This window comes from Apiospora kogelbergensis (assembly GCF_038363985.1).
Source record: "Apiospora kogelbergensis strain CBS 113332 chromosome Unknown utg000007l_segment0_segment0, whole genome shotgun sequence".
Classification (NCBI taxonomy): domain Eukaryota; kingdom Fungi; phylum Ascomycota; class Sordariomycetes; order Amphisphaeriales; family Apiosporaceae; genus Apiospora; species Apiospora kogelbergensis.
Window position 1 is genome coordinate 382,318 of NW_027117424.1, and position 23,488 is coordinate 405,805.

The following is a 23,488-nucleotide window of genomic DNA, read 5'->3' on the forward strand; positions in this document are numbered from 1 at the left end:
AAATATCACAACGGAAAGTTTCCAGCCCGCTCCACGGGACGTGAACCGGAACGGAAAACGGAAACAGGGACAGGGGAAGATGATAGCATTAGGCCCCCACCTCAATGGCAACGGCGGACCTGCGGCCAGCCCGGCGCTTTCCGTGCTTCTTGGGCTTCTTCTTGTCGTCATGGTGGGTGTTGGGCGACTTGGGGGGGGACTGAGACGCAGGTCTCTTGCCTGTCGAATCTTTGGAAGGCGTGCCGGGGCGGTGGGCTAAGGCCGGGTGGTTCTTGGCCGGAGCCGGGACCGGGGTCGAGGCCGGGGTCGGGGTAGGGATAGGGACGCTGGGGACAACCTCGAAATGAACCCCCATCCTATGGGCAAGGCTCGTGCAGTCGGGCAGTTTCTCAGCTCCGCTGCTGCAGAGGTTGATACGGCTCCCCCCTTTACTAATAGGGCTTGGAGGTCCTTGAGTTCATTGGGTCCCGGCTCCACTTTGGCGCTCTTGATCCCATAAACGGCCACCCAGACGCTGTTCTCCTTGGTCCCGTCGCCGTAGCGCTCGGACTGCGTCTTGCCGTCCAAGCCGTTGTTCATCTCCAGCGTGTAGTAGGCTCCGTCTTCCGCGTCCATTCGGCCCCTTGCTTGGCCGAGGGAGGGGCCGTTGAACGTATCCCGGCTGTGGGCCCAGACCAATTTCTTGGCCTTACTGGCCTCCTTTAACTTGCGATCGTATTCGCCCCTGGGGATCGTGGAGGCGGCTACGGTCTTGGTCTGGGGATTATAGACAGCAGCCACGAGCAGGGAATGCTCTTTGGCGTCCAGGCCCGTGCCAGTGAAGGCGGTCGGTTGTTCCTTGACCCAGTTGAAGTACATCTCGGCGGTTGCGTAAAGTGCATTCAGGTTGGCCAGGCCTTTGTCGAGCTTCTGGAATGCCGTCCACGTGACCTGCTGAGTCCCTTCCGCTTTCATGGGGCGCTTCGCAGAGGTGGCTGCATGTACCAATGGTGCGACATTGGCCAAAAGGAGTGCGAATAAGGGTCCAATGCCACGCATCTTGATTGGAAGTAAGAGGTAGACTTCGGGGCTTCGAATGGGGGAAGAGATAGGACGGGCACAATATCGAAAGGACTGGTGCTGATGTCTGATGCTGCTTTATGGAAATGATCTCAGTAGTCGGGGTGGCATATGCCATATTTATATACCTTGGGGCTCTATAGTCTGGGTTTGAAATGGCGTCCGTTTTGTTGGTTGATCTGTTCTGAAAGACTATGGGCCTCTGTTCAGTTTCGAAGTATCACCCATTGGCGCAGTCCAACTCTGGACTGGCTGACCGAGTTGCGACAAGTTGGTTGGTGATAGAAATTTGATGCTAATTTTGGATGGATTCCGGGTCTTGAACGACACCTGCGCATCTCCTGGGCCACCTGGGCCTCAGACGAAGTCATTTCGGTCTCCATCCAGGGCCGAAGTGGTGGACACCGGTCTATCTTCCGGAGGATCCTGTTTCTCGGCGAAGTTGCTCCGGTCTCCGCCTGTAGGGAGAAGTGAACATAATTAGAACATCAATGATCCGCAAGCGGAGGGGTCTGCAGAGAAAGTCCACTATTGCTGACATCTAATGTTGTTGGTGATATTCGTTATATAAGGTATCCATACTGCACTTCCACACATTCTACTCTTTGCTACTCACGATACGTATAAACCTGTCGCATATGCACCTGTCTCATGCAGAACCTCGGGCGCGCAATATGTCTCAAGGGGCAGTGCCCGGCCTATTCTGGTAGTTCCGAAACTGTTGGCTGCCGCCGTCGAAGCGGCTGTCTTTGTGGGGGTTCGCGCAGGCGTCTGACAGTGCTCGGTGGACCCTCGCGCAAGTATGCTCAGAGGAGGCGCATTCGCAATCACCGTACAGCACGGGAGAGCCGCCGAGCTTTTCCAGGCTGGCGGCGTCTTCCGAGACGGCATCCGTATCCTTGGCCGTGTGGGCGGCGCGCGTCAGAAGCACGGGGTGTGCGGGATCCTTGATGTCCAGGGGCGCGAGCAGGTCGCCCGGCCGCGTGACCGGGACGCGCTCGTCGCAGCGGCTCCACCGGCCGGCGCCGAGCTAGTCCTGCGCCAGCCGGTGCAGCTGGATGGCCGTCTCGCTCTCCCGCTCGAGGTAGGCGTACCGGCTGTAGCGGTCGCGCGTCTGCAGGAGCCGGAGGCACGGCACGACGACGAAGGACACAACGACGATGAGCGAGCCGAGGGCGTACGTAAAGGCCAGGCCGAAGACGCTGAACGAGGCATGGCGCCCGCTCCGGATCTTTTGGTTGTGGCACAGATCCCATTCGCGTTCGCTCTTGGGCGCGAAGGTGTATGGCCGGTAGGGGAGTTGGTGTTTCCTTGAGCTGTGTTAGCTGAGCCCCGTGGTTGAATAGAATCAGGTATGCCCATTGAAACAGGGTCCCCGATTTGGTCGACAATATTGGCCTGTCGGCGTCCAAGTCTTTGCTGGTCAGATCAAATAAAGGGGCAGCGCTGTAAAGGGCGTCTAAAAGCCCTGCCAGGGCGTCACACTGACCTGAGGCTGGATCCCGGCACCACTGATACTGCTCGACGCATCCCAGGGGCGACGCTGCCTCGCTCGGTCGAAAATAGGCTTTATTTTCGGCTTGCTCTACGGGTTCGCTGATAAGTTTTCTTTCCGCACCACGAGTAGTCACTTGGTACCAATCGTCTTCCGAGGGCGATTCAACGAATACCCCGTTTCCCGATAGGAAAAACAGTGAAACGTCAAGTGGCCGGTTCAATTGGGGATTACGTTAATTGCTTGTCTATTCCAAACTAGCTCCCTCCACAATATTATCTACGGCTCCCACACCCATTCCAACATAGCCAGCATTGAACCGGTGGTTTCGGTGACCTTTTGAAACTTAAACCGAGGATCGGCTTCAGCGACCATGGCCTTCCATTCGGCCAGGGTTCTCTCGCGGCCGTTCATGGTGGCAATAAGGCCCAAGTCCATAGTCCTGTGTCAGATGGCAAGAAGGTCAGTCAACAGCTTGCGGTACTAGATCAAATAGGGAGATCCAACGAACCGTAGATCCCTCTCCCTCCAGAGCGGAAGTGAACTTCCCGGCGCCTCGGGTAGGAGGGACTCGTTGAGCAGCAGCTTAGCCCCCTTCTTCAGCGCTGGGATCTGCTGTCGCAGAACTTTGATACTGTACTTGTCAGGCCAGTCGTGCAGAACCTGGCGGATGTAGTACACATCGGCACTGACGGGCTGCGGCAGGAACATGTCATGGACGCGGAAGTTGACGCGGGGTTTGAGGTGAGTGGGCACGGCGGCGTGCGCCTCCTGTTCGTTCATACCCATGTCCTCGACGAGCAGGTCGAGGTCCGGGAAGCGCTCCGCCAGCGCCACCGAGATGCGGCCGCGAAAGCCGCCGAGGTCTACCACTTTGACGCGGCCGAGCCCCGCCCAGTCGTAGCCGTCAAGCAGGTACTCAAGCTGGTAGCCTGGCAGCTCCCACTGGATGGCCATGCCGGCGGCGAAGCGCGCGGCCCGCTCGGGGTCCTTGGCTACGTTGTCAAAGTAGGAGCCTTCGGTCTTATGGACCAGGTTGTAGGACTAGATTCATCACGCTGGAGCGTCAGGACTGGGACTGGGACTTGGACAACAGCTCAGGAGGCAAATGCTTCAGATAACGCACCGTTTGGCTCGGCTCTTCGCAGTTAGGCCACTTCTCCAGCGCGTCCACAATCTGTAACGTATAAAGTCAGCCAGGCATGCCACCGACCATGAGGGTCCCGCCTTAGCAGCTCCCGTAACTTGCCTTGAACATGTTGGCCCATCCCTCCTCGGCACCAGCTCTGACGAACGCCAAGAGCCATGGTTGCCTCAGAGCCTTGGAAGTTTTGGTATGGGCAACCATACCATGCTCCGGCTCGTGGAAGATGCGGACACACATGGCGTCGCGCAAAAGACGGGCGACAACACTCTCGGCGAAGCCCGTCTTCTTGGCGACCTCGGCGAAGCTGAGACGGCCTCCTAGAGGAACCATATTCGGGAGGTCGAAGCGTGAGATGAAGCCGAGACTTCCGATGCTGTTATTCTGCGTATATTATCAGTATCCGTATAAATCACGATCAGGCAGGGCTTGTAGGTTGAGAAAAGTATTCTGTGTGACGCACAGCGGTGACCTTTAGGACTGCGGCGGGAGAATCCAGAAGCAAGTCGTAGAGCTCCTGTGTCGCGTCTAGGATTGCGTCCTGTGCTTCTGTCGCCTCCCTCGGGAGACGATCGGGGGTATTCTCATCGAATGAAGGCGATGGAACACCTTTCGCGTCCAAGATAGACTGCAACTGGATGACAGACGACTGGATCTTGCTGGCGAGCTCTACTATGCGGGGGCTGGACGAGGAGGGCGACATTTTGAATGACATATGTGTATAGCTTAGAAAGTGTAAGGGAGTAAAGGGGATGGAAGAGATTGGTGTCTCGGTTGGTGGTCAAACTGCGACCACCAGTCTGAATTCATTCATAGTATATAAGCTCAAACTTCGATCAATGTACCAATCTACGAATATAACTTAGAACAATGGCGAACCTCGTTTCCATCGTGCTTGCACTTCAAGGTGCCCATTGTTCCAAGGATCCAGCGCCTGCCCATACGGCTATGTTCACACCTGCGGAGAATACGGACGTTTTTTTCTCCTGCTCGGGCAGAGGTTCAGCGAGAGTTCAGACTGGAACAGCTATCTCTATTCGGTCAATGTAGCGCGCCATGCCTGTGGTGTTCTGTAACGCTATACTACTCCCCGAGTCATGAAAGTGTAACCGCGGCATGCTCTAGAAAATGATCTTAACCAGTAGCATCATCCTGTGAGATGTAAGTTCCATTTCGCCGGTGGCCAAGCTTGAATTAAGTTCATCTAGCTGTGACGCCCAATACTACGCAACAAAGGCATTTACATTCTTACAGATTCTGGATGTACCTTCCGCACTGTGAGGGTTATATGATGGGAGTATTGCGTGCTTGGGGTAGTTACGTTACTACGCCGCTAGTTGCCTTTGTCGCTTACCTTGGCAATATTGGCCCTTGCACCAGGCCACGCCCCTGTCCCGTTCATCCATGTGTTAAACTCACGTTAGTGTCGGATGTCCTACATAGAGCTAACCCCGGGGACCGGGGAACCCTATCTCTATGTTAGTGTTGGATCAGAACCGGGATTCGGAAGCCCGAGGCTGCCGTAACCCCCTGCCCAGCTCAAAAGTCAGTTATATTGCCCACCGCTAATCCAACAAACCTTAGTACCCTCTTCCGGTTTCGGCCGGTCTAGGTTTTTATGGGTCTCGGAAGGAGACTACCACCAATCATCTAATGGCATTCGCACATACCAAGACGGAATCAAGCACCGATGAAGGTCGCAGTCGGCCGTCAGATTGCATGTGGTTGGGATACCTTGGTTGCGCTTGTCAAGTGGAAAATGGGGAGTGTGGATCGAGATAGGCATGTATTGTTATGTCTATACAGAAGTGTCTAGTCGGGATATCTAGCTAGGCCGCTATAGCGAGATAGTTATCTCATCAGTGGAAATGATAGTTACTAAACGTCGAAAGCTGAACCAAGTTCATCTACATGGCGCCGTCAAATTTGATGGCTGCCTCCTCCCAGTCCTCCTTCTCCGCCCACCCGTCGAAGATGTCGTGGGCGTCGAAGCTATCTAGATTCAATGGCCCTTCCTCTGCCTTTCTGCGAACCAGCATTTTCGTGGTGAACTTGTACGCGTGCTGGTCTAGTTCGCCCTCGGCCAGCTTAAAGTCGTACTTGAACAGGATGTGGATCAACAGCATCTTTCCCACGGCCGAAGCGAAGAACCGGCCGGGGCATGCATGCTTGCCAAAGCCCCACGCCAGGTGTTCCGGGCTTGTAGACGTGAATGCCGTGCGCTCGCGCACCTTGGAAGATGACTCTTGCGCCGCTAATGGCCGGTGGCGATCAGGCTTGAACTCGTCGGGGTTCGGATAGTGGTTGGCATCATGCATCCAGTGTCCCGACACGACAAATAGACTGCCTTCCGGGACAACCTTACCGTCATGAAGCCTGATGTCCCGCTTTGCCCTGCCTTTCACAATTGCTGAAATTGCATGCCCAGTCAGTTCGATGTATCTCTCAAGTCGTGGCGAAGGGGGCTTTTTTCACTTCACGGAGTATGGGGATACTTGCTTTCGCTAAGTGGTTTCATGCGCTGGGACTCCTTCATGCACCGATCCAAAAGCTGGAGTTGCGAGAACGAGGCCTTGGTCCAGGTGTGGTCTACCAGGACGTCGGCGGCCTCCTGCTTGAGCAGGTCAATGTACTCGGGGTGGCGGGCTAGGTCGCAGAGCATCTGGCACAGGAAGTCTGTTGTGGAGTGGAAACTGGCGACGGAAAAAGTCATCATGGCCGCGGCGACATTGTACGGCTTTCCCTCCGACTTCTCCTCCAGCCAACCGACCCAATCCTTGACCGGCGGCGGCTTCTCACCGATACGGGCTGCTTCGGCGAGCGCGGCGGCCATTTTGGCCCTCCTTTTCTGGGCGAAGGGCTCTAGGAAAACTCTGATGTCCTCCAGCGCTCGCTGAACTTTCCTTCCAACAGGGTGAATGCGACCAATGGTGGGATGTAAGAACCTGGGCCATTGCATCAACACCGTTCCGTCCTCCATCGCCAGAGTGGCATAATTGAGAAGGCTCTGTATATATTCATCATTGCGGCAGAGTTCAATGTCTGTGAAGATACGCTGCGTAGTCGATGCCATGACTCTCTTCAGCGTATCGAAGAGACATAACTCGTGCCATTCTGAACTATAATGTTAGTTACACGGCTATAAAGACACGTTGGGCAAGTTTAAGTCGGATTTGGGAAGGCCAACAAACCTGGGTCGTCGTTCCAGTACTTTCGTAATCCATTAGAAAGTTCTTCTGCAATTTCATGTTTCTTATAGGCTGTGAAATCGAAGAGATCAGCAGGTGATGGGTAGGTTTTGTAGATTAAGAACCTCCGGGTGTTTACTCACTAATTGAGCCAGTCATGCGATGTAAAATGATGTCGGAGATGCGCTGCCTCCATTCATTAGACGCAAAGATGAAGGGATCATAGCCAGGAGCTGTGATGGGGAGTTGCTGAGGGACAGTTAGCATTTCTGCATTTTGCTCTCAACCTTGTGAGCCCAATGTGGCAGCCAAAAAGAGCCGCCAATACGTACCCTTTCGGTGTAACCAGCGGTGTCGAACCCTTCTCCGTAACGAAAGTCCTCGGCGTATTCGGGGGCCAGAATAAGAACCTCGCCTATACTGCTGTTGACTCTCCAGATGCTTTTTTCCTGAATTTTGAGGTTAGTGTCATATCTCTGCTGAAGAATTTAATACAACATGCTTGACAGAGACAAATACTCACCCCGAAAGTCGCAAAGCCGTCACCGAGGATCTTGGCTGAAGTGTGAAGTTCATGGATAGGAATAATATTTCCAGTAGACGCAGCATTGTCTCTGTTGTACAAGGGATATGATGATAGTCTCCATCTTCTATGAAAATACTTGAGAGCAGTATATGCCACCCAGCCTAGCGAGAAGACTAGAATGGCTTGGATACTAAGCGACCCGGCGATGATTGTGTACATAATGTGTGGTATCGATACAAAGCTACGGATGAGACTTAGAACGAAACTTGGGCGAGGAGGCTTAAGAGGAAAAGTGACCAGGAGCCATGGGGAAAGGCGAGAGAAGAGAAGAGAGCAAAGGTCTAAGGAAGAGAGTACATAGCCCTGTACCTCTATTTCGGGAGTTGTTGCTCTAGCGAGTCATGGTGTCATGATATGGACATGGTCTCCTAGTTTGGAATACGCTAGAGTACCGGCTAAAATTGATGCGTTCTCCACACGCTAGCTGAAGTGGTTTATAGTACATCTAGTATACTCCGTGATTATTGGAGAAGTAAATTCGTGCGAACCCTGCTTAGAGGTATTGTGATATTTGCGTTGAACCATACATGTCAAATCATGCACGGATAAACTCTAAGCTGCAATATTCATACCAAAGCTTACCGAAGACGACCTTTCCCGATCCTGCCTTTCTTCGTAGGCAGAAATGTCTCACAATTGGCGTCAAGCAGACCGGGGCCCGTAGATCAGGATGGCTGAAGGCAAGGTAGCGAGTAGGAACTGTCCCGCTAATCTTAGAGACTATTATCCTGGTCTGCCACTATGGCGTACTTATAGATCTTTGGACCTCAACCTCAAGGAAACCACAGGACCCTTAGGACCGGAACAGAATAAGATTTTTGAACATTTCCGATCCCACACATATTACAGGAAGGCTGATACCATAATCGCGATGGATGCTGAGAAAGACCGGTAAGCTATTTGATTGCTTTCAGTCCCCTTCATCGACTGATTCTGACTACGGGCTCAAGAAGCAGCATAGAAGTACGGGATTTGTCCATCTTCCAAAATGCGGCCCCAAGAGCATACCCACACATTGTTCTATGTTTCCGCTTTCCAGATACATCTCTATCGTCTCGCCATGCTGCGGAGGAAGTACTCCAGTCGTCGCTTAACCAGCTCGTCTGTCAGCGGCCGGACTTTGCAGGAAAGCTCCAGGTTGATAAAGATACAGGGGTAATGAAACTCCTCGTAAGCAATAAGTTTAGTATACCATTCGCAACGACAATGGTAGAAGACTTTGGCTACAACTACAGCCAATTCGCCGCTGCTGGCTTCCCGCTACATGCATTTGTCCACCCAAGATTCAATAGATCAGGTCCGCTCAGCGAGGACTTGAGTCCTACCTTCCAGATCCATGTCTATTGGATAGAGGGTGGCCTGCTACTCTCCGTAGCATATCATCACGCTTTCTCCGATGCCGAATGTGCACGTATGTTTCTCGAGGCCTTTGCGGCGCAAACCAGGCACGAAACTATCCAACTTCCACGCGACTGTGTCCTTATCCTCCCAGAGACGCCCATGACAGAACCGAAGGACTTTGAAACTCTTGCGAAAAAGGAATTCACTGACTACGCCCTCCTCCCCGATAAATCTGGGCCCCTGAACATCGTACTCAGCCCTGGCGGCGCTGATTTCAGCGGATTCCCCTCCTTTACTGGCACTGTTTTTGAAATCGAAGACGCAAAAATCAAGGAACTGTCGCAATCGATACACAATTACGCCCAGGGCCGCTTTATCAAACCACCGTCCTCGTATGTGTGCCTAGCCGCGCTCACATGGGCCTTCGTGGTTAAAGCACGCATGGAAGCCGAGCAGGACAAGTACTGCCCAGAGAACGAGCACGGCGGGGAGTCGCGGATGCTCAACAATGTTAACTTCCGTTCCAAGATTCCCGATGAGTCCGGGGACTACTGGGGTGATGCGGCGGCAGCGCTGAGCTCGTACATGGCCCTCCCAGACCTCATAAGATGCTGTGACGAGGACCTGGAAAAGCTGACGGACGTGGTCGAGACCATCACAGCCACCATAGAGACCGTAGATAGAGATTACGTACTGCGCTTGCGAGATCTCTATGCTGCGGCAGGCGATCCACGGCGATTAGGATTCAAGTGGGATCCGAGGACCCCGCAGAATATTGGGTTCACGACCTGGAGATACGCCGGTGCGGACTCGGAGTGGAACATCCCTGGCGTGTTCAGCGTGGACCGGAAACCTGATGCGATTGCTCCAGCGTCGCCGACTTGGGCCGCTAATCCGTACGGTTTGATTCTGCCGGCGAAGTCAGGGGCCACGATTCATAAGTTGTTCCTTGGAATACCTAAGATCTCGATGGAGGCGTTGAAGAAGGACAAAACCTGGATGGGCTGGGTAAGCCGGGTTGTAGAATAGTTTGATATAGTTATATGAGCAAAGGGCTTCCAGAAAAGGCGAGGACGATAACCAAAATCTTTTTTCCCTTTTACACCAAGGGCACCTTTCTAACCCAGTAATCTGCAACACTACCACGGGTTGCCCAGGCCCTTTGATATCAACGGCCCTGTCAATATTGAATAGGGAGAGGACCTGGATTCATGTAAGTCGTTATCACCGGCCACCATAAGCTCACATAGATACCAGGATCATTTTCCTACAATAATATTAAATACACTCTAAGATATCCTCCTGCCCATCTCAGACATGGAAAGCTGGGCACATGCCTGAAGAACTGCGATGTGTAAGCAAAGGTCACCGCAAGATGGAGGCATAATTCTTGTTTGTGCACCCCCAATTTCAGAGGCACCATGCAGACCGAGGTATTCCACTCGAAGCAAGTAATCCTGAGCAGCGGTATACTGGCTATATTCGGTGATCGACTATGGTCTTGTTTTGCTCTTGTTTTCCATTATCAAGCACATGAGTATCTCAATTCCAAGGGCTAACAAGGGCTAATGCGATATCCACCAGCTAGATTAATGGGGTATGCATTGCTTCTTTCCTTCATATTCAGACCGCCGCATGGGTGGCAGCAGTGGTGCCATGAGCGCGCCGCCAAGGTTGACTTGCGTGCAGGGATGCGCATCACTAAAAGCTGCAATCGGGGGTAACGTGGCACCAGTTTTACCCCGGTGCAAGGGAGGCTGACCCTGGTCGGTCTCGTCGGTCTTTTCGGGGCTAAGATGTCCGCTTCCCCATTCCTTGGCATGATTATTACCATCGTTCTTAAAACTATGTTTGATTCCATGACTCGTTCGTTTGCTTAGTGGATAGGAAATTGACGCCATCGTTATCATGGCAGGTCTTGGCGGCTTCGGGAGCAGCCGTCCGTAACTCTGTAAGATCAGGGTATGTGTGTTATACTAAACCTGCAGCTAACTCTATTATAGTGGTTGCTAGCCCGCCTGTCAATAAATATGCTTCAAGCTGAATCCCAGTCATGCGGGGGGACAAACAGTGCGACGCAACCCAAGCAAGTACTGTAGCCTAGACTATTCTACATGGACGGCCCCAGGTTATAGGCGCCCCCCCCAGCCTGACATAACCATCACCTACAGATACAGTAGCTGTCTCTGTTTGCTACCCTCAATCCATTTGCAGTGGCCAAATCTGCAAAAATGTTCTCTCAGTTTACGCCCAACACTCTGTCGGCTTTCACGGCATTCGGGGCCATCCTCCTGGCTCTGTCGTGGCCGTTATGGTATCTTATGTGCCGCGCGAGATATTACTACAAAGTACGAAACATACCCTATGCCCACGATCTGGGTTGGTTCGGGTGGTGGATCACCCGCAGCTCTCGCAATGAGTTCATAAGCGACTTCAGAGGCTTGATGCGGAAAGGGTTTGCGAAAGTGAGAAAGCAGCGCCTGGCCTGGACCAGAACCCCCACACCCGAGTTACGGCAACAAGACCGACTAATTTGCTTGTTCCAATCTTTAGAACCAATATGCCTTTCGTGTGCAGAATGACCTTGGTGAGGTTATTGTACTCGCACCGCAGTATGCTGAGGAGATACGTGAGGATGCTGGGCTTTCGGCTGGCGTGTATACGAACATAGTGAGTTACCCCAAGAGGTGCCCGGGGTCTCCTGAGCCATTGCCGGCGACACCACATCTCATTCTGAGCTAGGAATTAATGGGATTCATCCCGGGTATGGAAGTCTTCGCCTTTTCGGGTACCCATCGAGGCCTTATGCATGATGTTATCACGAAGCAGTTGAATCGTGCTCTGCGTAAGTTGACAATCCACCGCCCTTTCCATTGCGTAGTGAACTCCGCGGCTCAGATAAATAATGGCCTGCCATAGCCCAACTACTCAATCCACTTTCCGCCGAAACGGCCGAGTGTCTCCGAGAACAATGGACAGATGCAACAGGTATATCGCCCGCACCCACTCCGATCCCTTACCTGTTTTGCTACAAGACGAACTTCTGACATATCTTACGATAGAATGGCACGCGGTACCTCTCTACCAGACCATCCTGATGACTGTGGCTCAGGTCTCCGTCTGTGCGTTCCTGGGCAAAGAGATGGCGCGGAATCGTCGTTGGGTTGAACTCAACTCACTGTATACTACTGTCGGCATTGGCGCCGTGATGGCTCTGCGCCCGTGGCCACGTTTTCTGCTACCCATAGTCTGCCGTTTCCACCCAAGTGTGAAGGCGACGCAGGCGGTGCTGGCCGAGGCAAGGCAGGTTATGAACTCGGTTCTGCAGAAGCGCCAGGCCGAGACCGGCAAACGAGACCAAGACTCGCTGGACTGGTTTAACGAAGTGGCTGCCTACCGCCGCGAGACGTTTGACCCTGCAGTTGCCCAACTTACATTTGGTGTGGCTTCCATGCATAGCACTTCAGATGAGCTGTCTCAGGTGTTGGTAGATCTCCGAGATCAGCCGGACGTGGTCGAAGAGATGAGAAAGGAGCTGATCGACGCCGTGACCCGCCTAGGCTGGACGCATGCGGCACTGAACCAGCTGAAACTAATGGACAGTGTACTCAAAGAGACGCAGCGGCTCAAGCCTATCAACCGGGGTAAGCCTTCCCTTCTTTTGACCTGCTTGTATGGTAGATTCCCAAGCTTGGGTCTGATCCATTTATTTTTGCCTTAGTTTTCAACAAACGCGCGGTCCTCAAGGACATGGCGCTGAGCCACGACATCTACCTACCCAAGGGCGCCTTCATCGCCGTCTCGTCGGACCGCACGCGGGACCCAGACGTCTACGAGGACCCGGAAACCTACGACGCGCACCGCTACATCAAGCGGGCACAGTCTCAGCCGGAGACGGCTCGGTTCTGCGGCTTCTCCTCGGTGAGCCTCGAGAGCACCGGCTTCGGCTTCGGCAAACACGCCTGCCCCGGGCGCAGCTACGTAACGCAGGAGCTCAAGATCCTGCTGGCGCACATCATCCTCAAGTACGACTGGAAGTTCGCCCCGGGCTATGAGCCCAGGTACATGAACAATGGTTTCGACAGCATGACGGATGTGACGGCGTCGGTGCTGGTCAAGAGGCGCGTCTCTGAGATCGCCTTTCCATCTTGACTGGGCCTGGTTTCCGGTGGGGACACCGACACCCAGGTACGCTTGTCCTTGGCATTTTAGACTCTATGATGGATGTTGCCACCTAGAGACAGTAGCACGTTTGGTGAAAAGCGCAGCCACTTTGCCCCATCAAGGATAAAATAACGGCTTGGTGCGACTCTCTTTTGTTTGTTTATTTACTCTATCTATGTCTACAAGTCATCGCAGCTAGTTCAATAAGTATGTGATACCTTGTCTATCACCCATCCATTTTTTTCTTGTCGAACGACGACTTCTGATTAGAGATATGCTTTCAATCGGATACACGTATCCAAACACTCCTTTGATTGAACTACATCCATCAGTGTTGTGTGCTTCATCCAGGTTTGAGTTTGATGAGATGTAGTATGCTTAGGTACCATTGAGTCATGCGCATTCTCAGTAACAATCCCCAAGTGGCCTACAATATTGGTTGAAGACTTGGGGACACATCTACTAATACATGTACTCAATGTGCGGTACAGGGTCGGGGGAACGGATAAGATAGAAGATAAGAGTTCGTCTCTAAAGTGCTACTCTAAGTCCCCTCGGACAATGATGGTCCGAAACTACTAGGATTCACCGGACTAGACTAAATTGGGAACGGCTCAAACAAGGAGACGGTATGGACGGGGCCCGTGGCGGGTGTCAAGGGCTGAGGCACCAGCTTCCTGGTCTGCCTGAGGTGGGTCGCGCCCCAGCGTAGGTACTCGGCGAAGGTGCCGGGGGCGCAGTCGGTGCCGTCATTCTCGGGCGCGTCCCAGATGTCGGCAAGGCTCGAGGCCATGGCGTCCTTGAGCCCGTGGCAGAACTTCATCATGAGCGTGTTGGCCAGCATGTCGTCGACGAGCTGCTCGGCCTCGCAGCGGCGACGGGAGGAGGGATCCGAGGGATCCGCGGCCGCCGCCTCGTCGTCGGGCCTGCTAGCGCGTGGTGTGGTCAGCAGTTCGAGCTGCTTGTAGCCCAGGAAGTCGGTGCGCCTCTGGTACCGCCACATCTCCTCCATGGCTGGCAGCAGGAAGCACTTGCCGTCCACCCAGGCCCGGCCGTCCCAGCCGTCGTCCTTGTCCACCAGGTCGCGCAGGCGCTCCACGCAGTGGATCTGTGCACCATAGTCCATAATGGCGTTGGCCTTGGCGATGGCCTCATAGTTCTCGTTCATAATCAGCCGGTCGCTGGGCGACGCGTAGGGCTTGAGGTGGCGGAGGAGCGGGTGCTTGTGGACGCCGTCGCAGCTGCTGCTGTCGCCCCACACGCGCACGAAGGTCTCGTGCCACCGCTGCAGCATTTCGCAGCCCTTGCGGCCCATCATCCAGGTGTTGATGATGTTGGTCTCACCTGGGCGGGTCTCGAATGTGAAGGCGGCAAACTCGTACGGCTGGGCCGGGTCCTCCAGAGCGCTCCACACGTCGTCCAGGGACCGCATGAGAAGGGCGCCAACGTCGAGCCAGCAGCCCCCGTGGAGGAACATAAGCGGCAGGCGCACGAAGTCGGCCGAGTGGGTGGCCACATAGGGGCCTGACATGCGGCCCTCCCTCATGGCAGGGGGCAGTAGGTGCGGGGGCACGAAGCGGCAAGCGTTGTTCTCGGATCCCGGGACGCCGTCCAGCACGCGGATGGTCCACTCGGGGCCCAGAACGCGTGCCCAGCCCAGAACATTGCGCTTGGTCCAGGGCGGCATGGCAGCAAAGCCCGTGTGCCAGTAGGCCCATAGGTTCTTCTCACTGCCGGTTGGCTCGCAATAGGTCTGGAAAGACTCCAGCAGCTTCTCATCGCTTCGCGTATCAAGCTCTGATTCCGGCCTGAGCACGGTACCTTCAGGTATGGACGGCATGATGCGGCCTTGGCTTGAGGGATAGATTATGTGGACAAGGATGGGGTGAACGAGGTGATTCCAAGTTGGGCGAATAGTTTTACCACGGCTAGGACTAACGAATAGAGAAGACTTCAACCTCACCGGTCAGAAGGATCGCTATATAGAATAAATGGCGCAACCAAGTATTGAAACATAGATCACATTTAACTCTCGCTAAGACGCACATCCTCCTCAATGTCAAGTCAGGTCCCGTATTGCGAACAAAGTTTCCATCAACATGGGTATTCCGCGCGCCGTCCCGTTGGTGGGGTTATTCGTTAGTACTCCGTAGTTGCTGGTAGTTGACTCCATCCATGCCAAGTGATTGGGGAGGTCGTCCATGGCTATGCCTCCACCGTGGCCCTAATACCCTTGCTGTCCAAACGGGGCAGCTGAAACATTCTTTTATTAGCTTCGGCTATCGCTAGGTTATCGCCAACAGCGACTCGCGATACTTACTGGCAGCAAAAAGTGACAAGCGGGCTCGGCATCGGTTTCATCTGTCTCGTAGAGCCGCAACTTCGGGCCTCGCGGACTGAACAGTGCAGCAAACACCATAGTCATCTCCGCATATGCAAGCCTGGAACTCAATTCTGTTAACCTGCCCTATGACAAGAAAGGGAGGCCAAGCAAATGGTGCGTTGGTAGTGGCGGGGATGGGGGTAAAGGGCAGACGTACTCCACGCCCAAGCATCGGCGCGAGCCTTTGGCGAAGGGCACAAAATTCCTGTGCATGGCCGGCGTGACATTCTCCAGCCATCGCTGGGGCCGGAACTCCTGTGGACACTCGTATACGTCCGGATCTCGGTGCATGTACCATGCCGACATGCCTACTGGTGTCTGCTCTCTTTCTCGTCAGTACACGCTTGTGGGCAGGGGTTTCAACAACCACACCAAACCCACCGTACCCTCCCGGGGGATACCCGGTTCGGTGACCGTCAGGTGGATTATGGGGTGATTGTTGACACTCTTGCTTGTGGGACACGCGCGGGTTGTGTCAAGTGGGAGAAGTAGAAACGTACGCCGCGGGGGGATGACCCAATCCTTGTAAACGAGGTCGACATCGGGGAATACACGAGGCAGGCGGTGCGTCAGGCCGGGACTGATGCGGAGCGCCTCCTTGATGCAGGCCTGGAGCCAGGGTAGCTGATAGAGTTCAGCAACTGGCGGCATGCTGGCAGGGAAGTCCTTCATAGGCTCGCGGAGCTCTTTCTCAAGTCGCTGGCGGGCTTCGCCATTCAGCAGGAGCATTGTGACCAGGTAGTCCATGGTACGTGCCGTGGTGACGGTTCCAGCGCCCATGACCACCTGGGCTTCGGACCCCAGCCGCTGCACCGACACTTCTTCTTCGGGCAGGTCGCTGTTCACAATGTGGTCGAACAGGGTATCGGATTTAAACTTTCCCTCCTTGTCTACGAAGGCAATGTCGTGTTCCTTGCGGTTCTTGGCATCAATGATGTGATCTACCGACATCTGCAGTGAGATTATGGTTAGATCTGCGCTAGGCAGTGGGATGGGAAGGTTTGGGAGCTTTCTCACGTTGCGCCAGTCTCTAAACATATGGCTCCGAGGATCTAGAACCTCGAGCGCGGACGTGGGAATCATATTCGCCAACCTATCGGGGGTTGTCAGGGTCATGAAGACTCCGAACGCCGTTCAGGGACATCACTCACTTGATCAGGACTGGAAAGTTTGTAAACAGCGGCATGGAACGAATCAGGGTGTGGAACAACGTAAACCTAGAGGAAGCACTGTAAGACTGGCGTGGCCCAACATGTTGCGGTCTCGGCTCGAGCTTACCAATGAGGATTAAACTCCGGGTGCCGTAGGAACGATATGGTCGGATTCGCAACGCACGCCACGTTCACGACATCACCCGCCATGGCCGTGAACACATGGTCGAGTCGGACGACTTTGCCGGTTCCGCGGTACTCCTCAAGTCGTTGCACCAGGGTGACGACAAGCTCCTGCAGCCGGGGCTCCAGACGTGCTACTCCGAACCTGGAAAAGAATGGTTCCATGGGCTTGCGTCGGAACCGGTGGTGCTCGTGTTCGACTGTTAGCCCGTGGGAGCCTGGAACGCCGTGGAAGCCGTCAGTAGAGGTTATTGCGCTGTAATTTGATCACGTCAAGGACCGACCTTCAAACCCCATCCCAGTCCCGAAAGTGGGCAGGGCATTGCTCCGTCGTATGGCTCCCCCCACGTACACAGTGCTATAGTAGTCGTGGTCGTTGATAGATATCTCGCTCGGATTTACCCGGACGATTGGACCTATGCACGAGTCAGTGGTCCCTTTGGCTCAGCGGCGGTCACAAGTCACAACAGCACTGACCGTACTTTAGATGCATACGCTCGATTTCGTAGAGGTACGCACCCTTGCCGAAATAGTCCCAGGCGACTTCGTAAAGATGAGTGGCAGCGGCTATTTTAGGCCCGGGGAATTTGGCAAGGGGGTGGAAATACAGCCGGTAGATAACTGTGATGATGCAGTGAAGCCAAAGCAGGGCAATCATCACCAAAAGTGATGCCTGATACAGCCCAGGGTAGGCAATTTCTTGCATCATTTGCGCGACTCCCATCTTGTGATGCCGAGATAAGCCTGTAGGTAATGGATTCGTTATAGAAGGTGGTAGTGAAGTTGTTGTTGTGGCTATTTTGCATTTCTTTGTCTGTCACGGTCTTATATACGTAAATCTAGATAGACAGCTTACCCTTTTATTCATACGCACTCCGTTCGAGGGTTATATCACTAGACTCTAACCTTTTGTAGATACCATCAACAGTGATAGTCAATATAGCCTCTAGTGAATTGGGGTTTCCTACAACGAGCATCCCGTTCACTTTCCCACACTGTGCCATGTACCTGGATTGCGTTTCATTACCTGACAGAACGCATGGGCTGCGTCAACGCTGACCACGGAATTTCTAAGATCCTGGACGAGATGATATCATTTGATTATTTGTCTTTGGAGAGGGATAGTATTCTTTGTACAATCTATGACGGCGGTCTATGGGAACCTTCCCAACCACAGGACCTCATAAAACTATTGTTTAGGTGTATTCATGTCCGAGCTTGCATCATGCAGGGGGATTTCAAAAAGTACGCTCGTGGAAATGGATCATCAAAGCGGGCTTGTCCCAGATAAACCAGGTCTTCTGTATGTTCCATTTTTCAGAGCGAGGATGCAGCTTCACATCAAAATTCCACAACAGGTGGCCTAGTAAAAGTCGCATTTCCCCCATGCGAGGCTGCAGTCCTGCATGTCAGTATATGAGATGAAAAATGAGGGCGTGCTGTATAGTGTGGAGAGACGCGGACTTACTTGCGACCTAAGCAGCTCTGTGGGCCACAAGAGAAGGGCTGGAAAGTCTGCTGGCTATCGGCGGCAAAGAGGGGGTCTCCCTCGAGAAAACGTTCTGGGATGAACTTGTCTGCGTGAGCAAAGTTTCTCTCGTTTCGGCAGATGGCGTATTGGTTGATGCCCACGATCTGGTTTCCCGGCACAAACTGACGGTCAACTACGCCAGGGTCAATAAGCTGCCCCGCTGCTATCTGGTCATCCACGCGATATTACTTACTGGTGCAGCCCTGAGGGGGTGTCACACGGGGCGTCGACCCAGCCACGGGCGGATACATCCGCAGGCTTTCCTGGAGGACAGCCGTGAGATATGGAAGCCGGCTCAGCTTTTTGGAGTCCATATCCGCTTCCGTCTTGAACTCTCCACGGATGAGGGCAACGACCTTGTTCAGAATAGTGGGGTTCTTGCATAGGTAAAAGAGACAAGCGGAGAGCGCGGACGCCGTGGTTTCTGAGCCTACATCGAGTAGAAGAGCGACATTGGCCTTGATCTCTGCCGGTGTCAGCTCTCGGCTGCTCTCATTGGCTCTTAGGATGTACGACATGAAGTCAGGCCGTTCATAGTTGTCAGTGGCCATGCGCATCTGCGCCTTCTCGCCTGCCGACACAAACGCTACACGTCTCGATCCTCCAAATGCAGCCATCAAGAGGCCCATCATGTAGTGTTTGAAGGGCATGAACCGTAGCATCTCGATGACCGCGATGCCCTCCTTGATGCCTTCAAACATCAGATGCGCCTGGGGACTCCAGTCATCGCAGTCAAGTGCGTTGGCGCTGGTACCTAAGCTAAGATCAGTTATCATATCGTATGTGCAGTGGTGCAGCCAGCGGACGGCGTCTGTCGGTCTGCCCTGCAAGTCTCGGAGCCGTTGTACCAGGTGGTTCACGTGCCCAACGAGCATCGATTCTTGATCGAATAGAGCTCTCTCCGAGAAGGCGCTCGAGAGCACACCACGAATACGAGCATGGTCCCTGTCAGAGCAGGCACCCAAGTTCTTCTCACCATTAGGGGCCACAGCCCCTAGGTAGAAGAAGGGCTCTTTCTGTAGGCGGATCTCGTGACGCTTCTTGGATTTGTGCCCGTAGATGTCCTCCCAGGCAGTGCCGCCATTGAAGCTTACTGGCAGCCGTAAGTATGCCAACCGAACTGGGTATTGGGGGCATTGCTTACATTCATCCGGGGCGATGCGTACAGTACTGCCATACTTGTCGTGAAGTTCCTTAGTCTTCAGCTCAAGTTGGCCGGTGGCACGGTAGTACGAATAGTATGCTCGTGTACACCGTGATAGAAGGGGGCCTGGAAAGCGCCTAAGCGGGTGCGTAAACACGTTGTAGATGATTCGTGCTGCGGCCAAGCAGAGGACCTATGACCGCCAGCATGGTCAGGCTCCTATTACGAAGTTGCTTCTGGCGGGTTACTCACAATGATACCGGCAAAAAGCGCCTGGCTCTGCCAACTATTGCCTGTAGCCATGGAGATGATAGAAGCCTCTGGACGAACAAGTTTCTGTGGTGATAGATACTGAGATTCTTGGTAGTCACGATCGAGCATCTATTAGATGACCGTATAAGTATGAGAGGGCACAAGCATTGAGAACAGCCTGGGTCACGGATGGTTCTCAGACGGTCGACCACTACTGTGGTACTTTTGGGTAGTTGCGAACTGTACAGGTATTGGGGGTGAAATTAGGCAACTACTCAGGATTGGACAAGTGAGGGGTCATAGGTACCATGCAGAGCACACAGTGCGGCAGTTGATGATACGAAGTCGGCATAGGACAGAGACCAGAGACTAGGCTTGCATGGAAAGGGCTGGTGTGTGTCTCACCTACTCCTTAACCCTTCTCCCCTTGGGCAATGTACACATTCATTGCCTTTTGGGGCAATGAACACAAGGAGAAGAGCGGGAGACAGGAGTGAAGCAATTACATGTGACATCTCAATACACAGGCGCGCCAAGCACAGACCCCATAGGCGAAGAGATAGTAATCTAATAAGCTTGGATCCTTCATGCAGATCAGCCCACTTCTCAGCAGCTCTTACCCCGTGACCAAAGTGGGTAATTCTGTTAGCTATAGGAATATAGTAAACTATAGATAGATTTCTATATACTATTACTAGTTAACTAAATATAGTAATACATTCCTATATTGCTAGTTAAAGATTCACGGTTTAGGTTAGAACGGGGTTCAATAAAGGGGGGCAGTGAGGTAGGGGCTGACATCATGAGGTTGTATATATTCAACTCCGACAACGCTCCAGGAAGTAAAATATGAACCTCGGCAGCCTAGAATAAGCTCTCGCGTTGTCAGTGTATTTGATCTCGCCCCCTTCATTAAATCACGAGACTTCTTCTGTATCAGCGCCCTCGCTTTCTCAGTATCCCCATCTGCTTATACGATTTCCTCGCCTTGAACATGCCATTCAGCCACTCAACCATCGTGGATCCCGCCTCGTATGAGACTGAGGGTCTCTGTGATGGTATTGATGTGCGCCTGAACGATTATAGCTTCCTTGAAGATCGGGGCGCGATCCGCGCCCACCAAGACTGGAACAATCTCGTTGCGCCATGCAGCGAATACCGCGGCACTCTTGGCCCCAGGTTCAACTTCATATCCGCCACAATACCTGAATGCTTTCCAGATAGGCTGGAGATTCTGTCTTACGCCAATGACTTCGCCTTTCTACATGATGGTACGCGGGTCATACTTCTATATCTAGCGCCCACCAGTACTGATACAGGCCACAGACCATATCGACGACAAAGATTTTCAGAAGGTGCGGTAGCCCAGATTGCAGGCGTGCCAAAATTCGGAGTTCTATCTAACGGGGTGGCCGTGATAGGGCGAGGCCGAAAACGACGAAATGATGGCCGCATTTCTTGAGGCTGCTAACACGGAACGCATCGCCACCAGGTCCAGCGAGGGAGTCAAATCGGGCAAGAAGAAGATCCAAGCACAGATCTTCCTCGAAATGCTCGCCATTGACCCGGAATGCGCCAAAACAACCATGAAGGCATGGGCGCGCTTCGTCGAAGTCGGCTCGAGCCGACAACATAACACGCGGTTCACCTCGCTCGCCGAGTATATTCCATACCGCATCATGGATGTCGGAGAGATGTAAGCCTATACTCGCATCTACTTGTCTGAAACGCGCACTAATTTGCGACCCTCCAGGTTCTGGTATGGCCTCGTGACCTTCGGTCTTGGTCTCCATATCCCCGACGAGGAACTGGAGCTCTGCCGCAAGCTTACTGCCCCTGCCTGGATCTCGGTGAGCCTGCAGAACGATCTCTGGTCGTGGCCCAAAGAGAGAGATGCGGCAGAGGAGCAAGGACAATCCCACGTTATCAATGCTCTCTGGGTTCTCATGCAGGAAAGGCAGGTCGACATTGACACAGCGGAGAAGATTTGTCGCGACCTTATCAAAGAATACGTGGCAGAATATCGTAAAATCTGGGAGCAGAACCAGTTCAATGATTCCATTTCAGTCGATCTTCGGAAGTATATGGAATGCATGCTGTATAGCATCTCGGGCAACGTGGTCTGGAGTCTCGGCTGCCCCCGATACCATCCCGAAATCTCCTTCAATGAGAAGCAGCTGGATTGGATGCAGAACGGCGTGCCAGACCTGGACCAATTGATACCAGAGTCCAGCTCAGATACCTCCATAACCCACACCACGTCGGGCAGTGAGGCCGAGTCCACGTATACGGTGCCGCCGGGTAGCCCGTTGGAGGTCAAGCAGAGTTATGACGACTCGGATCGTCTGCGCGAAGAGGTGGGCATCCCCCCCTGCTATGGATTATTTTATTGACTCGCGAGACAGAAAGAACTGGTTGAGGCGGCCTTTGCGTATGTCTCGGCCATGCCCTCGAAGGGGTGCCGAGAGCGGTTCATTGACGGACTTAACGCATGGCTCGGCGTTGCTGCCCCAGTTGTGGCCGACATCAAAGACGTCATCAACATGCTTCACAATGCCTCGCTGATGTACGTTGAATACCTGCTTGAATAATCTCGGTTTCAGCTGCTGACGATGGGACAGACTGGATGACTTCCAAGATGACTCGCCCAAGAGGCGTGGCATGGCTTCCGCACACCGTGTTTTCGGGCCCGCACAAGCAATCAACTCTTCCAGCTACGCCATTGTGAAGTCCATCGGCAAGATGATGGAGTTTGCGGATCCCAGCCAAGTCCAAAGGATCGTTGGTGAGTCTCGACATGGCTTCAACTTAATCGACGCCTTGTTAACCACATACCAGGGCGAATCATGACCCTATTCCAGGGACAAGCTATGGACCTATTCTGGAGCCACAGCGGCCACTGTCCAGAGATCGAGAGCTACTACCGCATGGTGCATCAAAGTAAGTGACCAAGACGAGCTGGATAATATTGCAATTTCCCTACTGACTCGCCGCAGAAACCGGGCAACTCTTCGCCATCGCAGCCGATCTCATGATGGCCACTGCGAACCGTAACAGTCCGATCGAGAATGTGGCCGTGGAGGAATTTACCGACACTCTGGCTCGCCATTTCCAAGTCCGTGACGACTACATGAACCTTGTCTCAGGCGAGGTAAGTCTACACATATCCCCTCCCCACCCCCCACGATCACCGCCGACTGACATATTCTACTTCTCTTCAGTATGAGAGTATGAAGGGATTCTGCGAAGATTTGGATGAAGGCAAATACTCGCTGCCGCTTATATACGTGCTCAAGACACAACCGCAAGACTACCAGCTCCTCCACCTTCTTGCTACAGGGCGCAAGCAAGGGCACATGACCAAGGAGCAAAAGGAGTTAGTGCTCGATATTCTTAACAAGGCGGGGGGCATGAAGTACACGCGCGCCGTTCTCGACAAATTGCAGATCGATATTGAGAAGGCGCTGGCGAAGCTCGAAGACGTATTTGGGACCACAAATCCCGAGATGGCGCTCTTGATTGAGCTTCTGCGAGTCTAATTGTTTTGTCTTATCGTTCACACAGCTTCTAGTTATCTAGTCTATTTCTCTTGTTTAATCGCTGCAGAGGCGTCCCGAGATGACTTGGCAGAAGATAATTGGTGAAAATGTGGGTGCCACACTAAAAATGTAGTGACTGACTACCGCTGAGATGTTGGCTACTATCACGCTTCTTCTCCTTGGCCATGAATAATGTAGACGCAATAGCCACTGAAAACACCTGGTACGGTATGGCCACCAGGGCCTAGAAGAGAAGTGAAAGGATCAAAAGAGTGTGTATTGGATGAAGATCCGACTGAAGGCTGTCCAGCAGCTGATGTGACTTTTA

The 23,488-nt window shown here is 53.3% G+C and overlaps 10 protein-coding genes across 10 annotated transcripts; 3 read left to right on the forward strand and 7 right to left on the reverse strand.

The window, feature by feature from the left end:
- Positions 1–88: 88 nt before the first annotated feature.
- PG998_010473 (uncharacterized protein) lies at positions 89–1,038 on the reverse strand (the record flags this gene model as incomplete). The annotated part of the gene is made up of 2 exons (XM_066877289.1): positions 89–388; positions 433–1,038. 2 exons carry the CDS (start codon positions 1,036–1,038, stop codon positions 89–91), a joined length of 906 nt encoding a protein of 301 aa, XP_066726343.1.
- A 700-nt stretch (positions 1,039–1,738) lies between these two features.
- Positions 1,739–2,589, reverse strand: PG998_010474 (uncharacterized protein; the record flags this gene model as incomplete). The annotated part of the gene is made up of 3 exons (XM_066877290.1): positions 1,739–2,069; positions 2,154–2,375; positions 2,549–2,589. 3 exons carry the CDS (start codon positions 2,587–2,589, stop codon positions 1,739–1,741), a joined length of 594 nt encoding a protein of 197 aa, XP_066726344.1.
- Positions 2,590–2,833: 244 nt separating this feature from the next.
- PG998_010475 (sterigmatocystin 8-O-methyltransferase) lies at positions 2,834–4,401 on the reverse strand (the record flags this gene model as incomplete). The annotated part of the gene is made up of 5 exons (XM_066877291.1): positions 2,834–2,996; positions 3,066–3,598; positions 3,681–3,731; positions 3,846–4,082; positions 4,162–4,401. The coding sequence occupies 5 exons, from the start codon at positions 4,399–4,401 to the stop codon at positions 2,834–2,836; spliced, it is 1,224 nt and encodes a 407-aa protein (XP_066726345.1).
- Positions 4,402–5,605: 1,204 nt separating this feature from the next.
- Positions 5,606–7,631, reverse strand: PG998_010476 (uncharacterized protein; the record flags this gene model as incomplete). Its single annotated transcript, XM_066877292.1, has 6 exons — positions 5,606–6,092; positions 6,194–6,812; positions 6,890–6,958; positions 7,030–7,135; positions 7,219–7,335; positions 7,410–7,631. The coding sequence occupies 6 exons, from the start codon at positions 7,629–7,631 to the stop codon at positions 5,606–5,608; spliced, it is 1,620 nt and encodes a 539-aa protein (XP_066726346.1).
- Positions 7,632–8,678: 1,047 nt separating this feature from the next.
- On the forward strand, positions 8,679–9,842 carry PG998_010477 (uncharacterized protein; the record flags this gene model as incomplete). Its single annotated transcript, XM_066877293.1, has 1 exon — positions 8,679–9,842. One exon carries the CDS (start codon positions 8,679–8,681, stop codon positions 9,840–9,842), a length of 1,164 nt encoding a protein of 387 aa, XP_066726347.1.
- Positions 9,843–11,784: 1,942 nt separating this feature from the next.
- PG998_010478 (uncharacterized protein) lies at positions 11,785–12,965 on the forward strand (the record flags this gene model as incomplete). Its single annotated transcript, XM_066877294.1, has 2 exons — positions 11,785–12,457; positions 12,535–12,965. The coding sequence occupies 2 exons, from the start codon at positions 11,785–11,787 to the stop codon at positions 12,963–12,965; spliced, it is 1,104 nt and encodes a 367-aa protein (XP_066726348.1).
- A 610-nt stretch (positions 12,966–13,575) lies between these two features.
- Positions 13,576–14,817, reverse strand: PG998_010479 (glycosyltransferase; the record flags this gene model as incomplete). Its single annotated transcript, XM_066877295.1, has 1 exon — positions 13,576–14,817. One exon carries the CDS (start codon positions 14,815–14,817, stop codon positions 13,576–13,578), a length of 1,242 nt encoding a protein of 413 aa, XP_066726349.1.
- Positions 14,818–15,182: 365 nt separating this feature from the next.
- On the reverse strand, positions 15,183–17,418 carry PG998_010480 (Cytochrome P450 family protein; the record flags this gene model as incomplete). The annotated part of the gene is made up of 8 exons (XM_066877296.1): positions 15,183–15,230; positions 15,298–15,418; positions 15,518–15,683; positions 15,747–16,453; positions 16,512–16,577; positions 16,639–16,950; positions 17,047–17,110; positions 17,172–17,418. 8 exons carry the CDS (start codon positions 17,416–17,418, stop codon positions 15,183–15,185), a joined length of 1,731 nt encoding a protein of 576 aa, XP_066726350.1.
- A 514-nt stretch (positions 17,419–17,932) lies between these two features.
- Positions 17,933–19,672, reverse strand: PG998_010481 (uncharacterized protein; the record flags this gene model as incomplete). The annotated part of the gene is made up of 4 exons (XM_066877297.1): positions 17,933–18,096; positions 18,170–18,358; positions 18,419–19,543; positions 19,618–19,672. The coding sequence occupies 4 exons, from the start codon at positions 19,670–19,672 to the stop codon at positions 17,933–17,935; spliced, it is 1,533 nt and encodes a 510-aa protein (XP_066726351.1).
- Positions 19,673–20,615: 943 nt separating this feature from the next.
- Positions 20,616–23,160, forward strand: PG998_010482 (uncharacterized protein; the record flags this gene model as incomplete). Its single annotated transcript, XM_066877298.1, has 9 exons — positions 20,616–20,892; positions 20,948–20,976; positions 21,043–21,317; positions 21,375–21,978; positions 22,027–22,187; positions 22,243–22,406; positions 22,460–22,561; positions 22,618–22,772; positions 22,843–23,160. 9 exons carry the CDS (start codon positions 20,616–20,618, stop codon positions 23,158–23,160), a joined length of 2,085 nt encoding a protein of 694 aa, XP_066726352.1.
- Between the last annotated feature and the right edge of the window lie 328 nt (positions 23,161–23,488).